We start from the raw sequence: 18,953 nt of genomic DNA, 5'->3' as shown, positions 1-18,953 counted from the left end.
GACAAAATGCAAAAGGCTAAGGAGGCCCCTGGTTTCCTTAATGGAATTAGTCCTTCCTTTATGAATTCCAGGCTTAAATGCTATAAATGTGATTCACATGCTCCCTCCCCTCAGCAAAGCAGAAAGATCTGCTAGACACATGTTCAGAGCAGGACGGGGGAAGATGTGACGTGACTCAAGAGCCTGGAAGGCTGAAAGGAGTAGTTGAGGGAGAGCTCTGCAGCCCTTGATCTTTTTAAGATTTACTGCCTTTGCCTCTTGCAAGGATTTTTTTTTTTTTCCTGGAAAATTCTAGCTTCTAGCAATATAAAAAAAAAAAAAAAAATTGGCTGGGGCAATAAACAAGATCTTTGAAGGGGGAAGGAAGCCAAGAGAAAGTCAGGCCCATTAGTCACACAGCTGCATTTCCTGTCACAAAGGACCCCAGTTGAGTAATCACTCAAAATATGCTTGTTATTTTTTCCTATTTTATTTCAACTTTCAGCCTGCCAATATCTACTGCAAGAAAAAAGTAAACCAAGAAAAAGTCTTTTAGTTTCAAAGGGGAAAACAGTGTACTATCAGGCACTGAATTTACATTCTTTTTCCTTTTCGTTAATTTTTACAGTCTAAAAAGGCTTCAGGGATATGAGAGAAATGTTGTTAGGGCAAGATGGGTCTGAGACAGTCCTGGTGTTTTCAGGGCATATAGTTTCAGCAGAAGTGTGGGTGTCAAAGTTCCTACTTTGGAAGCTGGGCTACATTTCCAGCTGATTCACAGTACAACCTTGATTGAGTCATGTATTCGTTTATCTATAGTTTATTATGAAACATAAAGATGATAACAGCTTTTGCTGTTTTGTTGGACTTCATTAATGGTGCTTATAAGTAATGTTAGGATCGCTGATGAGAGTTTTGTAGAAGCATTTTGCTAAAGAAAAATGCAGTCAAGACTGAAAAAAAAAAACAACTTGTAATTTAAAGCAGAACATTGCTATTGCTAGATTGTCAAAGTACTTACACAAAAAGAGGTGAAAATAGGAGCAATTCTGTGAAATGGAAGGAGGAAAATCTTGCTGACGCTGTCTTTTGAGACACTCAGAGGAAGAAAAGTACAGCACAGGGGACAGCCCCTTTCACAGTGTTGAAAGAGATTGATGATACCAGCTCTCCACCCCTGCCTCTAGATCCTGGATTAGAAAGTGCTGGCTGTGGTCAATCTGGTACTAACTTCTAAAAGAAGTCACAGATACACAATGGAAGTAAAGCTGAAAAAAATCTGTTTTCCCAGATTGCTGATTCTTTTGTCAATAAGCACAACTACAAAATAAGAAACCCTGTCCTTAATTTACTCAAAAGTAATGAGTATGGTGACCAGGCCACCTATAAAGCAGGGCCATAAGCACGCTTCAGGGCACATAACAGTTTGTAACTTACATTCTTGATGGGGTACCTGAGTGTTTGGCTCTGTGAAAATGATTGCAAAGGGATTGCAAATTTCTGTTTGGATTGCTATTGCTGTCCAAGTAAAGAGTAGATAATTGTAGTTTATGCTATGTAATAACATGACTTCAAATACTACACAAAAAATGAAGCTTACATTGCTTACATTTGCATGTAAGTAACTGGTAATGTCATATAATTCTCTAATTTGCACACATTTGGTACCACAGATGTGCAATGTTTTCAAACCACAGCTTATGAGCAGATGTGATTTACACAGCAATATAAGTCACAGCTTCCTTATGCTAGTTAAAGGGTGTAAACTCAAACAAATGTGAGATTTACACCAATTTGGTTTAAGAGAGACTTTGAAAAGCTGTTTACCTCTACATTTAAAAGCAGTTCAGAATGATTATATATGTTTGTTTACACTGAATGGAAAAGTATAAATCTTCTGAGTCATGACTCAAATGTGAAAAATTCCAGTCTAGATTACCTTTATAAATTATGCTCAGCCTTTGTCTTCGCTAATAGCAAGGCAAGGTGTGCTCCTCAATGGGAGCACACGTGCACACTCCTGGTCTGTGGTCAGAGCTAGCAAGAGGGCACAGGGCTGTCTGCTACACTCACAGCACAGGGCTTTCATGTCACACTGCTACATGTGCCAGTCTACTGGATCCCCACATCATATGACACTCTGTTCAATAGCAATAGGCTTATGTCCTAAAACTATCTCTGCCATGATGATAAAGGCCATTTCCAATGACGACTGATACCAACACAGATTTGAAATCATATACTGGTAGGTATGAATGAATGAATTGAAATTGTTTGTTTACAAGGTCAGCATAAACTTTGTACTTTTCTCTTTATGACTGCCAAGGTATGTGATAATATTTCCTATACCTGTGTTGTAGGGATATGTTGGTATCAATCAGAACAGTAATGTATCAGATGGTGTAAATAATAACCCCAAATTAAATGAATTATACTGGTAAATATATAGGGTAGCAACTAATAATTTTCTCTTTACTTACCTGGTTATCCTAGGAATTTGTATGGCTCTGTAGCCATGGTATTTGAGTATCTCCAAACCTCTGAATCTGTGATGTACCTGCTATCTCCATGAAGATCTGATGTGTATTAGCACAATTTCCCCTGGATAGGTGTGCCACTAAAGTCCTAAGATGAATGAGTCAGAATCATCTCAGAAGTCTGTGACCTCTTGATTCACCTGGTGGCTGTGAAGAATTACTCTCCCTCTTGCATAGATAGGAAGCTGAGTCATAAAGAACTAAAGTTACATGCCCATAAACACATAAATAGCAACAGAAATGGAATCAGAACTCATGATGTTCAGATCCTCAGTCCCTGTCTAGTTGCATTAAGTTACTCTCTCTCCTGTCTTCAGTGAACTGATCATATTTGGTAAAATAGCCAGCAGCTGTTGCTCCTTGCAGGGCAGTGCTTCTGTGATGTGTGTGGACTTAGAAATAACTGCTTATCAGACAGTTCAATTAATTGGGTAACACAGTTGCTTAGTACAATGACAATTGAGTTTATCAGCCCTTCTAGTAAACTGCTGCATGAATTTGGGCAATTATTTCATGTGCTGCCATTATTCTAATTTAATATAGGAATAATAACATTCTTGGATATACAGGCACAAAAATCACTATAGTGCTGCTCTGTGTCTCCTTTAAGATATTGGAATGAGAAAAAATGAAGAGACACAGAAAACAGTAAGTTTTCCCATTTAGTTGAATGAAGTTTCTATGACACAACTCAAAAATCTCTTGAAACAGAAATGGTTGGTAAAAGCATTTTAGTTTTAACAGCAGACATGTTATTCCAGGGCTGTTGTGCTTCTGAGGGCATAGCCTCTGCAGCTGTGATTTGGAGGTTCTGCACCCTTTGCCAGTAAGCACAAGTTGGAGCTCTGTGTGTGTCTCAGGGCTGTTATTCTTTTACTCCAAATACAGTATAAGAGTGTGGAATTTGGCTATATGTAGCAGAAGACATGTAACTTCCTCATTTTGACAGTATAACTGACTATGAAAGGGTTAACGTGGCTAATGGCAACACTTCAGTAAAACTAGGGGAGGGGGAACTTAAGTCTCAAGTCTTAATAAAATGCAGGTGTTTTATTGTTAGGTTTAAAATGTCTTAAGACTCCAGCAAGCATTTGAAAACAAGGGAAAAAATGTGCTATTGAATAAGAGCCTTGGAAAGGCAACAACAGGTAGTGCAAAGCATCTACAGAGCATTCAGCTTTCACTGGCTAAGACCTGCTTTAAAGTTCACAGAGTGAAAACAAAACATGAATATTAACTGAATAACACTCTCACAACATGCATCTGACTTCTGAGGTATTACACCTGGGATTAACTTTTGACATTCTCCTTTCCACCATTGTGACTTCGCTGTCTTACTGGCTGCATGCAGAGTATTTACACTCATTTTGCAACCTCTCTTCTTCCTTCCCAGTCTGATTGGGGTGTTGGTGGGGTGACAGCATGAGCACTGCATTCACAGTGTACAGATAGCTCTGCTACATCATTTGCAGCTGCTTTTATGTTGGGATAGAATATTTTTTTTGTGTTGGGGGAACAAAAATGCTTTTAAAACAAGCTGATAAAAAGAAGTTGTAAAGAAATCATCAATCATCATTTTCTTCTTCAATTCCCTCTCTTTATAACTAATAATTTGAGGGAGCATTTGTCAGTAAACTGCACCACTTAGGTCACAGAGTAGAGGGATTGCACTGAATTTTGATCTTTAACTTCAAGTTCTTCATTTATTTGGTGAACTAACATTTATACAACTTTCTAGAGGGAAATGGGACCTGATGAATCAGAGAAGACTAAATATACTCATGATTGCCCAAGATTACTACACCAACATCCCTATGGGCCTTAATTAGTGTGGGTGTTTTTGGGACTAATTACTGTTCATAAAAACTCAGCCCTGGGAGAAAATCGGGCATTGATTTCCCTGGCCTTAGCCTTGGTGATGTAAATAAACTGTTACTACTACAGAAGAAGGGCAGAGATAGTCCTTGGAGTCCCTGATAGGATGGAAAACAAAAGAAAAATTTGGTGTGAGAGTTTTGCAGCTGCATTATAGTAGGAAACAGAGAAGCAACAGTGAAGACTGACAGGTGAGATATAAACAGTACTAAGCAAAAAATATGTGGCATACAGAAAAGTCAATGGCAATGAATAAAAATTAAGCTGATTTATTAGCAGTGGAGCTAATAAACCTGAGAACCTGCCAGGTCTTGTTTTACATGGAGTAGAGGGCTCAGGAAAGCTTGAGTAAATAATTCAGAATACCAAACAACAAAAATCAAACCCCTCCATTATCAGAATAGGAAACCCAAAAAAGGCCAGGCTGTGTGCCTTCTGTGCACCACTGCCCTGTATCCTTACTACAGTCACTGGCCACCCAAACTGACAGGCTGGAATACAGGCATCAGACATATATGGCAGAGATGAAGGAGGGGGGAGTGTAGATCTCTCTTCACACAATTTTCAGAATGAACCTTTTGTAGTTTCAGCCATCATCAAAATTAGATGTATTTCTGAGAGGCATTTTTTGGAGATTCAGTGGAAACAGACTGCAGCTTAAGGGAGAGGCAAAGAGTAGAAATCTTCACTAAGAGTATCTCAAAAAACCTGGTAGGAATCTTTAAGTTGGCCTGAATATGCTCAGGATCATACCCTTGAGGAAAGAAGTATTTGTCAGCATTTGTTAGCTGCTCACAATTTTAGATCTTCCCTGGCCTTCTCATTTCCTCCTTAGCTTTGTAGGACTGCTTTCATCCCACTCCTACTCTTCTTTGCAGATGCCAGTTCCTGTTTCTAATGTCAGCAGTTCTCAATCTTCTCAGATAACCCTGTTGTTGTTTGTGCCTTGCTACGTGAGGGAAACAACCCATGCTTTCTGTTCCCTCCTGAAAAGTCACTGCAGCTCAAGCTCCAGCAAACCTAACCCAGCCCCTGCTCTACTCAGCTTCTGCCCAAATCCAGCATGCAACTGCAAAACTGGCAGTGACTCTGGTCTCAGTGTGGGGAAATAACCAAAATCAGTGTTAAGAGCATGGGTTCTTTATTCTCCATCAAACTGGCCTTTATTTTTCCTTTCTAGCCTTACAATTATTCTTGAATTTTCTGATATACATTGTCTCTGGGAGCCACTAAAAAGTAATGGATGGATTTGCAATAAAATATGTACAGCTCTGCCAAAGTGATTTTAAATTAGTTTGTATCAACTCTGAAATAATAGTGATGTCAGTAATTGAAAATCTCAAGACAAGTACTTTGTACTAGTACTAAATATTATCAATAATCCTTAGTGTTAGGCCTCTTAGTTATCTTTGCAGATACTGCTAACTATTCCATATCATACAAGAGAGAGAAAGATTCTTCCTCCAAACACACTATGTGCTGTAAAATTGTGTTGTATGTGACTCAAAGAAAGAATCAATAACCTTTGTATCCTGTCTCTTATTGCTCCATCTTTGCATGATGAAAGTTTCCCTTCCAAATTTCATTTGCCTCATGTATATTTATTTTAAATGCCTGAAATGGAAACAGATTTCTTCACAGCTTTATTCTATACATAATAAAAATGTAGTTAACTACTTTTAAAAGAAGCAAAGATTCCCATATAAAATAATAACAAAAACAATTACAATAATAATAATGATTTTAATCTGGAGGGTGGCATCAAGAGATTGTGCCAATGGCACAGAGAACAGAAAATATTAATGTCAGAATATCAAAGAAGACCAAAATCTTTGCTTTTGTGGTACTCTTACAATAGCATCTTAGTGTATTTTAAGAAATGGCTAAGGATATTTTTAATCTTAGTCTTCAGTTTTTGTAAGTGGAGCAAAGAAGTGCCTCCCCTAGTTTATTTGTTATTTCTTCTAGCCTAGTGTAAAATATCTTAGCATTGTACCTTTTACAGGTGAAAGGTAAATAGCTTCACCTGTAGCTTTTTAATGAGAGTGAAATGCCTGAAGTGTTTGCATGCAGAGCAGCAGGGCCTGATGCCCTTCATTTCATGATAGCTTAGAAATAGGCTTAAATGGGAATGGTGCAGATGCCTCCATCCAAGCCTCAGAAGGGATAGGTACGAGTAAGTACAGAACTGTTTGCTTTCCCTTTCCCTTGCTTTACTGTGGGATACCCACAAACATTTAATTAAAGCTATTGTATGCATGCTTAACTTGGAGATATCTGTGGTTCCTTGAAACCATTACACAGGCGCACCAAAGAAAATACAAGGGAGTCACTGAAGGAAAATACAAATGAATTAGAAAAGCATAGCAACCAGAGAATACATTTCCCATAATACAACAGTCAAAGGTCATGAGATCACAGATGCTCAGTTGCTCATGCATATCATCTATTCTCTCCACTTGCATGCTTGCTCCAGAGAGGGCAAAGATTTAATGAGGATGGGGCTAGCTTTAGCAGTTCTCACCCTTCCTCACACCCTACATCTCAAAGAGCACTGAAAGCCTCTTTGAAGTTGGAATAGACACACATTGAACTGTCCCAATGCACACATACAATCTGGAGCTTTCTCATCAGGTACAAAAATACAAGGTGACTGTTCTCTTCCGGCTGCCCTGGATGTGAATAAAGCTCTTGAATCAAAGACTTGCTGAATTGAGGAATGGAAAGAAGTTTCTCCATTGCATCTGTCTTTTCAACCTGCAGCAGCAGCCCTTCTCGGTCTCACGGTTCCTTTTAGTCAGTTCGTTTTTCCCAGCTCCTCAAGAAGAAATCCTGTTCAGACAAAACAGCACTCTATTTACAGGAAGCTTGGCAGGCTCAAGAAGTGACTGTAAAACTGATCTCTTGTTAAAACACATACAGTATCTGCTCTGATGTAGATACAGCTAGGACTCAGCAATCTCTGATTTGCTATCAAGGCCTTGAAGGTGATCTCAGAGTCAGATTTGTAAAACTTGGTGACATTGTATTATCACTTAGCAGAGCTAACTCAGTTTGTCCAAGTCCCACTTAATCTATGCAGCTCACTACCCACAGCTTCTGACCTACTTAGTCACTTCCTGTCTCTGATTTTTGTTTAAAGCCTTTTCTGTCTTGGCATGTGACTGCCATTTAATCTTAATCAAACTTCCTTGGACTTCCATTACTGTCAAGTACAGCTTCTCTCACTGTAATACCCAACCTTCTGAGTGGAAGAAAACTGATTTACAGCCAACAGTCTGCCACTTCTCTTATGCTCTGTGTTCATCTTTGCTTTGTTTTTCTTCCTGTATGAGTCACTTCTTCCCCCTCTCTGACACACCATGCTACACTTTGTTTCCCTCGATCTGTCAGTGGCTGAAATGCTGCTCTGCAAACCTTACTGCAGAGATCTGGTGAGTATTATAGTATGTGCCCAGCAACCATATGCAGATTCAGAAAAAGCTAAACACAAAGAAATTGAGTTGGTCACAGGCTGCTTCAGAAAGTCAGCTTGTTTAATACACTTTTGCTTCTGAACAGAAACGATGACCACTCAGTTCCCTTATGCCTTGCCTAAGAGCCCCTTATGCAAAACAAAGCTGTTTAATCTGTGCCTCCCCACCTATCACCTTCCCTGCTACTTAACTTTACAGATGCTGAAGCTGGTAAGGACTTTCCCAATTCTCACTGGTTCTGTATGCTGCAGTAATGTGTCTTTGAAACAGACTCCTTCAGCTCATTTCCTTCCATGAACAGAATCCAATCTAAAGGCATTAATCCAGTACCATGGTGATTTGCCTGCACAGGAGCAGTTCAGAACTCATGGGCTCAGCTGATTTTCAAGATTCTTTCACCAGAACAGGGAAGTTCAGAAATGTGTCCTGATGCTCTTAGTGACCCAATGTTCTTTGAATGCCAGATACAAAACATTTAATGGCAATGTCATCTGCATGTAACACACGTAGGAGAGATTTGTTTGATCCCCTCTTGCATGTGTACTCTTTCCTGACCTTTTTCAATATACCTGGTTCTGCTTTGCTCTCTTCCTCCTACTTCTGTGCTCATCAGCACTCATTCACTTTTGGGTCTTGTTGTTATTAACATCTGGAGGTTATGTGACCCACCACTGAGTGCAGCCTTGTCCTCTTAGGAAGCAGAAAATACCATTCACTTTTGGAAGGACGAATTAGCTACAGGCCACTCTTACTAAGCCTCTCCTTCAACTTATCTCAAACTGTATTTTTGAACTGCAGTCACTATGCTCTGTAAGTTGAAAACAACCACTTGAGCCCTTTCCAGCGAAGCTTTGATGCTAGGCATGGAGGAGAGATAAGCAGCACATTGAAGTTGTGGTATCGCTGTGACTGAGGGCAAGGAGCGAATGGAAACATACCCTCCTTCTGGCACTGCCTGCCTCTGGGTGAGGGAGAGGAACCAACTGAGCAGCCTGAGTTCACATGCGTGGCAGGAGCCAGCAGCCTCCCAGCTGATGACAGATTAGACTCAGGGCTTGCTTAGTGGGAAGGCTGTGATTAGACTTCAGCAACATCTGTCTCTAGCACTAAAGGAATCACTGCTGCGGGCTGTGATTTTCTCAGCAAACTGTAATTACACTAGGAACCTCATTGCTGCTGTTTTTCTCAACAACTTAAGTGCAAAAAAAATGTGAGTAAGGGTGCAGGAAAACTGAAACTTTGAAAGGAGCAGGAAAGAGGCACCTGTTTATTTTTGTTCAGCTCATTCCAATTATTTTCTCTCAGTTTCTTAGATTGTATGAATCACAGACTGGTTTTTCCTAGAAGTCAGTGCCAAGGTTTAACTACCTGAAGTTGGCCTGCCATCCACCTGAAGCTGATGGCACATATCCTCTCTTTCCACTCACATCCCATGGCATCTCAGACAAGTGTGGTGGCACTTGCAGAAGGTGTCATACCAGCCTTTCCTTGGCAGTGCCACCTCTTTTCTTCCATGGGGGCAGCAGTATAGAGAGCTGGTCTCTGATCACAACTGTTCTCAGGACATTCCCAGGGAGGTATGGCCTGGGCAGAAGTGTGGGATATGGGAGATTGCTCAGAGTGAATTTAAACCTTACTCCCAAAGGCCCTGTCTAGACTAGGCTGAACTTACAAAATGTTAGGTTGTATATAGTAACTCTCTGTTTTAAAAGATGCAGAAAAAGCAGTAAAAGTTTGAACTCCCAGGTAAGTTTTGCCAAAATAACAATGTCAAAAAAAGAGCAGGATTTCCTTGCAAGATTTCTCTGCTGGAAAAAACTTTTTGTTTGTGCAGTTGTAACTCCATGGTAGCTCATTTGCCATTCTTTGCTCAGAATGTAAGAAGAAACAGGGGTGGTTTTTTTAATGTATGTGTAGGAGAGGAGGAGAAATATCGAAGACAGAGTTTGCCAACAGAGCTTTACCATCCAATACTTAAGATGTAGACAAGATCAAACTGATTCAAACTAATCTATGTACTTCCTTCTTAACTTTTCTCACAGCATAAATGTGACTTTTAGCATACTTTGAAGGCAAGAGTGCCTTGTCTGTGTTAAGCAATTTTATATCAACACCATACTCATCTAGAAGAAAGCAGAATTGTTCCTTACCAGCATGTCTGCCCTTCATCCTGCAGCACATCTGGCAGCACAGCCAGGGATGAGAGTGTAGTAGCAGGAACTTGACCCTTGGGTCTGAAAGCACTGGGAAGGCTGCACATTGGCAAGCAGATTGGCAAGCCTCTGCAGACTGGTGACACATCTGGAGTAGTTTGGAATTGGCACAAATGGCTCTGCACAAGGAGGAGAGAGGAAAGGTTAGAAGGAAAGTGGAAAAAGTGCCTCTTGCACATTTCACTTTCATTTCCATCTGCTTGTGTGCTGTTGCTGTGAGCTGTTAAAAAGCTTCAGTGCTCTTTCCCAGAAGGGACTGTGATTCAGTGGAGATGGAGAATGATCCCTAAAACCTAGCAGTTTGGGAGCCCTCTTGAATGGAAGGGGCCATAGGAGTGATGTTTCTCTGATTGACTATTCTGCTAAAGATACTCGGGAATTCAGCACTTAGGGCAGTACCAGAGGTGCAGTTCTGGCTTCTCAGACCTGAAACTCTGTGGCAGGCAGTGGGTACTCCTGGGTACTTCTGACTCATTCTTGTCAAACTAGGTGAGTCCTCTTGTTTCTTGCCTTCCAAGCAGAACCTCCCAACTCTCCTGAACTGGTTCCAAAATTCAAGGAGAGCAGATTACTCAGGCAAAAGGTGTTTGCAGACCTTGGGACTGTAGCTTGGGGCGATAAAGGCAGAGAGGGAGGACCAGGAGAAGGTGGAGTGGCTGTACAGTGACTGCCAAGGCCTGAGCAAAACAGCTCAGAGTTTTTTTGCATCCATTCAGATGCTCAGCAATTTCCTGCATTGTTCCTGCAATCAGCATGTTCCACCTGCTTTTACTTAACCATTTCCTGTTTACGGCTTCCAAAAAACTGGTGAAATCACTAATCTGCCACAAGATCAGTCTTTATGGTCCCTTTTGGGCAGGCTTCACTCACCTTTTTTTTCTGTCTTCAGTACACAGATCTTTCAGACTGAGGCACTGTGTGCTGTGTGTGCATCTCTGCATGCATGTGTGTATGCCTGTAGCCAGTAGTTATGTCAGGAAACTATGTGCTTGCTCATTAGTTCTTTCTCTTAACATATGCCCCTTTTTTTCCTTCTAATGCTTGCTGGTTTTTGCCAGTTTGAGCAAAGAAACAAACAGTAGCACTGAGGGCTGATGCCTTTTTCTGTAGAACAGAGGGCTCCTGATATTTAGAGGAATTGGATCTTCCCATTACAATCAAGTATCTAAGTGCTTTCCCACCAATGAGGAATTTGTTCTCTGCATAGCTTACCCATGCTTCAAATTATTTTCTAGATTTGAAAACAGTGAGGCAATTTCTTCTAGTCTGCTGTTCAGTTTCTCAGATGTGAAAGGCAAGGTGTGAGGAGAAGGAAGAGTGAACCAAAGAAAAACAAATCTCTTTCTTACAGTGTGGATGGCTACCACAAGTGCCCATCACACTTAGTCATGTCTTGCAGAAATCACTAGAAAAGCCTGCACTCTTCAAGTCTACTTTCCATGGCTATACTGCAGGTTACACTACAGCCACCACTAAAATAAAATTTGTCACTGCTTTTCCTGTTTGTTTACTCTTTCTATTTCTCTTCTGAAGCAGTGAAAATAGATTCTTAAGTTTCCTCTCTGATTCTCATGCTCTTGCACAGTGCTGCAATGTTTGGGTTGCGGTGAGCAATGCAGGGGAATGTTCTCTTCTTAAAATAAATCATGGAAACATTTCTGCTGGAATCAGGGCTTGTAGAAGTTTATTTTTTTTAAAAAAAAAAGAAGAATGTCAGGCCAGCTTTGGCCTGGCACAATATCCCTCTAGAGGGAACAGACTTCTAATGCCTGTGAGTGTATGTGTACTGACATGTATGTGTGTGTATATGTATATATACACAACACTGGGCATGTTGGTCCTGTCAGACAGATCTGCAAATTCCTGAACTATCTCTGCTGCAAGTTAGTGTAAGTCAGGATGCTTACTCTGTCAGCTTAGGCACAGAAGGAGTTGATCTATAGCGTGCACCAGCACTGCTGCTGAGCTGTTTCACACTTTGGAAATGAAGCTGCTATGCTCACACTCTCACATGTTTTTGGATATTGTAACAAGAACACGAACCCCCCACTCTCCATTTTAACTGTAATATAAACATGCAGCAGTATCACTTCTGTGTGGGTTATAAGGGATGGTCTGGGCATCACTGATGTCCAGGCAGATGTCTGCTGTAGGCATAGCACAACCCCACTTAGATCAGGGTTTGCTGAAGTATCCTTCAAGCTGTTTGTGAGCAGCTTTTGAACTTGCATCAGGGAAAGAAAACAGTTGTTTTCTGCACAGAAGTCTCTTTCAGATTGGCCCAAGTATGTAAAATGATTACTTTGGTTCCCATCCAGCACAATTCATTCAATATTTTGTGTCAGGGTGGTTGTCATCAGTGGCATTTGCCTAGGGTGAGTCATACCTACCCAAGCAATGATCTGAGAGAGCCCTCAAATCTTTCACATTTTCATTATACAGGGTACAACCCTGGTAAATTCACGATCATATTGGACCACACAGCACTTTATAGAGCAGCTCCTTCTAACCAGATTTCAGCCCAAGAGCAGCTACTTCCAAAAGAGATTCTCTGGTTCAGCGTCCATCTTTGTTTTCCAAATGTTTTTTTCACCACACTGCTTTCTGGTTACACTGTATATTTGGGTGCACTCAAGATATTTTTGCCTTCTTCGTCTGCCCCAAAATTGAAGGAAAGCTGAACTATATGAAAATGAAGTGAGAACTGAAACCCTCAAGGAAAATGGCAGGAGGTGTAGAGGACCATGCAAGACTCTTTCCAGGAAATGGGCAGAAGGTTCATCACATGAGTCACTGTAACCTTAGATGACTAAATTCTTGAAGAATAAACTGTCAGGAATATGATACTGCTCAGGACAGTTCCGGAGGGAGACGAAACCTTCTTAAAAAACCTTCTTGTTTGGTTTTTTGTTCGTGATTCATTCCTGAGGAAATTGCTGAGTCTCTGGCCAGGAACAGGCAGTGCCAGCCTTCCTAGGCAGAGGCAGCAGGCAAAGCATGCTGGGGTGCACATCCTGCTGCTCCTTGCACCAGCTCTCCTGCCCAAGGAGCTGGGAAGGGATCAGGAGCACTCTGTGGCTGTCCTGCCCTAGTGAATAGAGTAAAACAGGATCACTGAATCAATTCACAGCATGTTTTTGTGTACCAACAAGTATGAGACCAAGAGGAAATGAAAGTATTTAACCTCTAATTCCAGCTTATTTTCAGAAGTTTTCTTGCTCTTTCCGCTCCTACCACTTAACCAAGTTCTATCAATAAAACTAGCCCAGAGCTCTAAATTTGGATTTCAGAGATGATCCTAGAATTTTAAGCCAGTAACAACAGAGGCAGCCAGATGCCCTCCAGGGCTACCTCCAGAGGAGCTCAGAGGAGCATTAACAGCACTGGGAAATGTTTGCAGGAGTATCTTAAGTGTGGAGAAACCCCAATGTTCCCGCACACCGTTGTCAGTTCCCATCTTGATGAGTTTCACCCAAATATTTAGCATTTCAGCATTAGTTCTGTGTCTCATAATGCCATTTATGTAATGATTACTCATTTGGTTCCCATTAAAATAATGGTATTTCTTCTGCAAACCACTGCCTGTAAAAATCAAGCCACACAGTTTCTTTTTAGATTATAATAAAGGAAATAAATCGTAGGATACACAGTGTAATTCTCAGAGAATGGGGGGGGCTTTTTTTCCTCTCTTCGACATACGAAGTTCAGACATCAGAATTAGGAATGTGAAAGATCTATTAAGGGTTGAAGAATCCATCTCCTGCAAAAACAGTGTGGTTACTCTCCAGCAAGTGTTCCTCAGGTGGTACTATATTGATAAAAGAGTCTACAGCTCTCCATAGTCAGAGAGTTATGTCTCTCTAAAATTGGTAAAAATGGAAGGTGTAATTCTCTCCAGTCATCACAGTGCCACTTTACTTTGGGATAGTGTAGACTGATTCCTTGTATTGTATGTACCAACACTTTGTGGAATTCAGTTTCAAATGTCTCAAACAATGGGGGTTTCATCGCTTCCTGTGGGAGCCTGCTCTGCAGCCTAACTCGTTTCACCATCTGGAGCATTTTCCTGAGTGTCTGCTCACTTTAAACTTTCTTTTATTTGTGTACCCACTATTTCTTCTTAAAGGTAATTTGCCAAAAGGTTCTGTTGTGTGAAATTCAGGTTCTGTTGTGCTTTTTTATTTTTTATGAGGATTAAGAAAACCCTGAAGGATTGATAACTTATTCTCTTTGCTTTTTCTTTCTCGGAAATAATAATAAGTAATTAATAATAAGTAATTAATAATATATTACTGCTTTTTTAGCCATTCATTTCAGCAATTTACAAGGAAGATCAACATTGTTGTACTCTTTACAGATGGGAAAAATTGAAGCACAGGGCAGGAAACAACTTGCCTGAGATCATTCAATGAGCCCATAGCGAGACTTGGATTTTTAAGCAGGTCTCCACAGTGCTGCCCTACTTTTTTCTTACTTTTTTATTTTTTTGGCCCAGTCTTGTTCCCTTTGGCTTTGTTGGAGTACCTAGGAAGGACAAACTTTCCATGAACTTTATTCAGCATTGCAATATTGTAACTGAAAGGTCAGCTTGTTGAATATTTAACAGTTACTATCTTTCCAGTGTGTTGGTCAAGCATCCTAATTAAGTAGTGATAAATAAAACCAACAAAGCATTTTAACAGACTAATTTGGTCCCTAGGGCCCCTGAGCTGAATTTCCTTCAGCTAGCCTGTGTTTTCCCAGTTGTGGATTGTGCAGATTGAACACAGTATATATCAAGCACACTCTTATCAGCACACTGCAGGGAGATTTCCTTCCTTCTCAGTGCCACCATGCTTACTTCACCTGTTGTATTTCCCTTAGCTCAGTGGTTTTCAGTAAGTGTGTTTCTCAGAATCTGGGTAGTTGCTGAATTATAAATCTTCCAGTTTGGAATGATAACACCACAATGTGTACAGCATGATACAGTGGGTAGGGGCCATAGTGAGCAGCCTTAGCTGGGTGTCAGCAGCAGTGTGGCCTGAGCAGCACAGAGGGACAGCACACAGACCCTCCTGGCTGCTGACCATTGTCAAAGTATGCCAGCAAGTGAAATCTGTAACACTATTCCCATACTGCTCCTTCCAGCCTCCTGCATTCCAGATATCATTGCACCATCATCTGAGGATTTACCAAAAGCCACAGGACTGCTGCAGCTCATTGAGCACATTACCTTTGCTTTCAAATTGAGTTTGAGAAACTACCAGCAGTGTCAAGCCTGTGTCTCCTGACCATATGAATAGAGGAAGCTAAGAAGCAACAATGATTACATAAAGTAGGGAAATCCCCCTCAAACTTCTCCTAGACTACCTCAAACAGAAGCTGATTTGCATACATACAGTCCAAATAATTTTGCAATTTTAGCCCCACAAAGGGTTATATATCCTTACCTATAATGATATAATCAGGCCAGTTCTCTGAGTTGAGTCACTCAGAAGATAAGAAAAGATCAAATCAGAGCCTGTGTAGAAATCTAAGCAGTTTTTTGTAGTGCATAGGCCTGCTTCATGTGCAGATACAACTGGGTATTGCTATTCCACAGAAAATCAATGGGAACTGTTCAAGACCTGCTAGTTATCAGCAGTTATTCCGAGAAAACAGTGTGGAAAAGCCCTATGATATGTTTTATGATTTGTGATTATGGATGGGTGGTATCATACATGGCTTCCTATAAAAACCCTGTTTGGTAGAAAATGGACCTTACTGAAAACTAGAAAAAAGCTATGGTATTCTTGTAGTTAAAAACAATGGTCATCCACTTTACAAAACCTGAGGCTCATTTGGCCTGGAATTCCTGAGTGATACTATTCAAAAAGCAGTGGTGGTAAACAGACTTCCAAGATTCCTGTGATTTGTTTTAAACGTCATGGTTTAACAGAAACAAACAAGTAAGCCAAAAGAGACAGCATATTGAAAATGCACATTTACTGGTTTATCTAAAGCTCAAAAATGTAGTTGGCTGATATGACACTACCAAACTATTTTTCGTTATCTTTTATGTGCTGGGAATGACAATGTTCATAAGCCTTGTACATCATGACTGTGGAATGCCTGGATTCCATAGAATTCTTGAAGACAGGTGGTATTTTCTGATCCCTTGCTTAGAGAGTGGGGCTTGGGGATTTGTTTGTTTGTTTGTTTGTTTGTTTGAACAGGATGAGAATCTAGACTTCTCAGGGGCTCACTATGAACTGCTTCTTTGGAAAGAATTGCTTGCTTACTCTTTCCTGTCTTTTTATTGAAATAAGTTCTCTGGTACATTTCCTGTCAGCCCTCTCCCAAAGATAGATGGAGTATATACAACTTCAATTATTCTCTCCCAGTAAATTCACAGATGGACTTCCTGTACATTTTTTGGGTTGTCAAGCCAGCTCTATAATAACATTAAGTACATTTGGGTAATGCTGTAGATGCTTTGCAGTAAATACCAAAGCTGTTCTAAACAGTTTTAGAGGTGGTTTTGTCAGTGTAGCATATTTCCCTTGAAGAATATGGGAAATGAGAGTTATCCTCATTGTCAGTATGGTTATACCAGGACAGCTATATGAGCAACTCTTTTCTAGTGTCGTTGCTTTTCATATAGTTACCAAACAGGGCTAAAGAGGAAGAGGAAAACTGAGACATAATTTACTTTGACAACCTGTGTAATAAGCCTTGGGTTTCTTCTGCAATATCCCCTCTGTTAATCATGGCTTGTTAGTGTGAGATATCCTTCCTTTCACTTTCCTCCTTTCAGGTTTATTAACTTTCTTCAAAGCTTTGGTACAGCACAGTAGGAATCAGCCCAGGTATGAGCTGGCTGCTCTGCAGAGTCCTTCAGGCACCTGAGGGCTCTCTGGGCTATGACGGAGTTTCTTTCAGTGGGTCAACTGGAGAGACTGGAAAAGAAATATGTGTTTGAATAGGCCTGGGATGCCTTGCAACACAGTTAATAGCAGCAAACCTGAGGACATGACATGATCTGACTGATGATTAGTACCTAGGATATTTTGGTCCTAGTAACTGTGTGTGTTTCTTCAGCTTGTGTTCATCAGCTTGCAGGTTGCTCAGGAAGGCTTTCATTTTGGTTTTAAATATTTCCTCCCACAAACAACAGTCTGTTTTCTACATAAAGTGTCTAATCACAGTCATATAATATCCTTTATTTGCATAGAGAGCTTCATCCCAAAGCACTTTACAGCCTGGCATTGACAGAGGACTAAGACTAGAAGAGGAGCAGCTTATACTGATGGGGAAGCAGGCTCTGATCTCAGCCTAGGTATTAATAAAACATATAAAGTGGAGCCATAATATTGTCTGAATCCAAGGCAATTTGCTGTTAATTAGAAAATATATTGCTATAAGCTGTGCTCTGTTTAACTCTAGAAAATGTCGAACATGAGCTGTATGAGCTGAATGTCTATCTTCTTGCACATCCCATTCTTTCTTCATGGGTACTGGCTACAAAAGTCAGTTTTATTGGAAAATTAGGGTGGTGCAAAGTACCCTAGCAAGTACAGTATTCTCAGCAAATACATGCTGGCCTTTGGAGAGCTCTGGCAAAGAATGGCAAAGGGCCCTCAATTAGTCTAAAGTTTGGCTCTGCAGCACATCAGAAAATTTGCTAGCCGCAATGAGAAGGAGAGTTTGGACACTGGTAACTAAAGGACAACCAGACAGGCAGAAAAAGAGGATCATTACATCCATGTCAATCCATTTTCATCAAATCTGTAAAATTAGTTCATAGTGAACTTATCACCTTGATTTGCTTTGTATATTAAATGGGTTTTCAAGTGGTTGTTTGCTGGAGGAAATGGCAACTTTGCAATCTCATTCAGAAGTACTGTGATTGAAGTGTCTTGTTTTTATTGTGTGTTTCAGACCGAAAGGATCAAGCAAATGTAGTTTGGGAAGGAACAAATCCTGCCCTACAGCCCATACGAGTGAGGAACACTGCCTTGAAAGATACTTCACATGATGCTGCTTTACCCAGCACTACTGGTGAGACTTCAAGAAATGCATCAAATCTGTAGAAAGGACAAATGAAACTTCCCCAAATACTTCAATGATCGAGAACATTGGTTTTCAAAAATCTGGTGAAGCAGATTTTCTTGAGCATTCTTCTTTTGTCCCTTCAAAGACTAACTTTAAAACCAAGTGCTGTTCTTTGTCTGTGTGGGGCCACACTTAACTCTGAACTTATGGAAAATCTGTCTTTTGCTTAGGTTAATTTAAGTGACTTAAAAATAAAAGCCTCTGAACAACAAACATGCTACTGAAGAAGTGTAGGCCACGTGTGCCTTTCTAATTTACCTCACCACCTCAATTTGGAGGAACCAGTGGACAAGCACAGGAGTGTCCACAGCCCAAAACACAGTGAAATGTTCACTTCTTTTTCTTGTAAGAGAATGATAAGCCGACTCAGTGGCTTGATTACGAAGCAGTAGTACAGTAAGTACTTATTCCTGTAACTCACTTGGAAATCATCAGAGATGCTGTGAGAGTTACAAATAGCTGGGCTCTGACTGTGCAGAATGTTAGGAGAACAGGTAGCAATCTAAACAGTGGGAAGATCGATGTATTACAGCTGCTCAGCCTTCTCTGTCTTCAAAGCACTTTTGAAGTATTCACAACATGCCTGCAAACCACAGAACTTTTTACTCACCTTACAGACTTAGAGAATGTATGACTTGCTCAAGGCCACTAAAAGCATCCCTGGCTGTGCTGTGATCAGGTTCTGGTTGTTCCCAGCTCTCTAGTCTACAGGAAAGCCATGGCTTCAGTTAGTGCCAGCTGCTGCTGCACTGTCACCAATGGCCTGAGAGGCTGGTTCTGTCCTCTGCCACCACAAAGGA

At 40.6% G+C, this 18,953-nt stretch overlaps 1 protein-coding gene across 3 annotated transcripts in view; it reads left to right on the top strand.

The window, feature by feature from the left end:
* Window positions 1-18,368, top strand: part of RAD51B (RAD51 paralog B) — a 386,318-nt gene extending 367,950 nt beyond the window's left edge. For all 3 annotated transcript variants that reach the window (XM_056492651.1, XM_056492653.1, XM_056492652.1), the window contains exon 11: window positions 17,980-18,368. In XM_056492651.1, the coding sequence (XP_056348626.1) occupies window positions 17,980-18,131 (152 nt within the window). In that variant the 3' untranslated portion in view covers window positions 18,132-18,368. The remainder of the gene's footprint in view (window positions 1-17,979) is intronic.
* Window positions 18,369-18,953: the final 585 nt, after the last annotated feature.

The sequence above is a fragment of the Oenanthe melanoleuca genome, chromosome 5 (assembly GCF_029582105.1).
Source record: "Oenanthe melanoleuca isolate GR-GAL-2019-014 chromosome 5, OMel1.0, whole genome shotgun sequence".
NCBI classification, from domain to species: Eukaryota; Metazoa; Chordata; class Aves; order Passeriformes; family Muscicapidae; genus Oenanthe; species Oenanthe melanoleuca.
The sequence above is the reverse complement of the archived record's forward strand: the minus strand, read 5'-3'. Positions and strand labels throughout refer to the sequence as shown.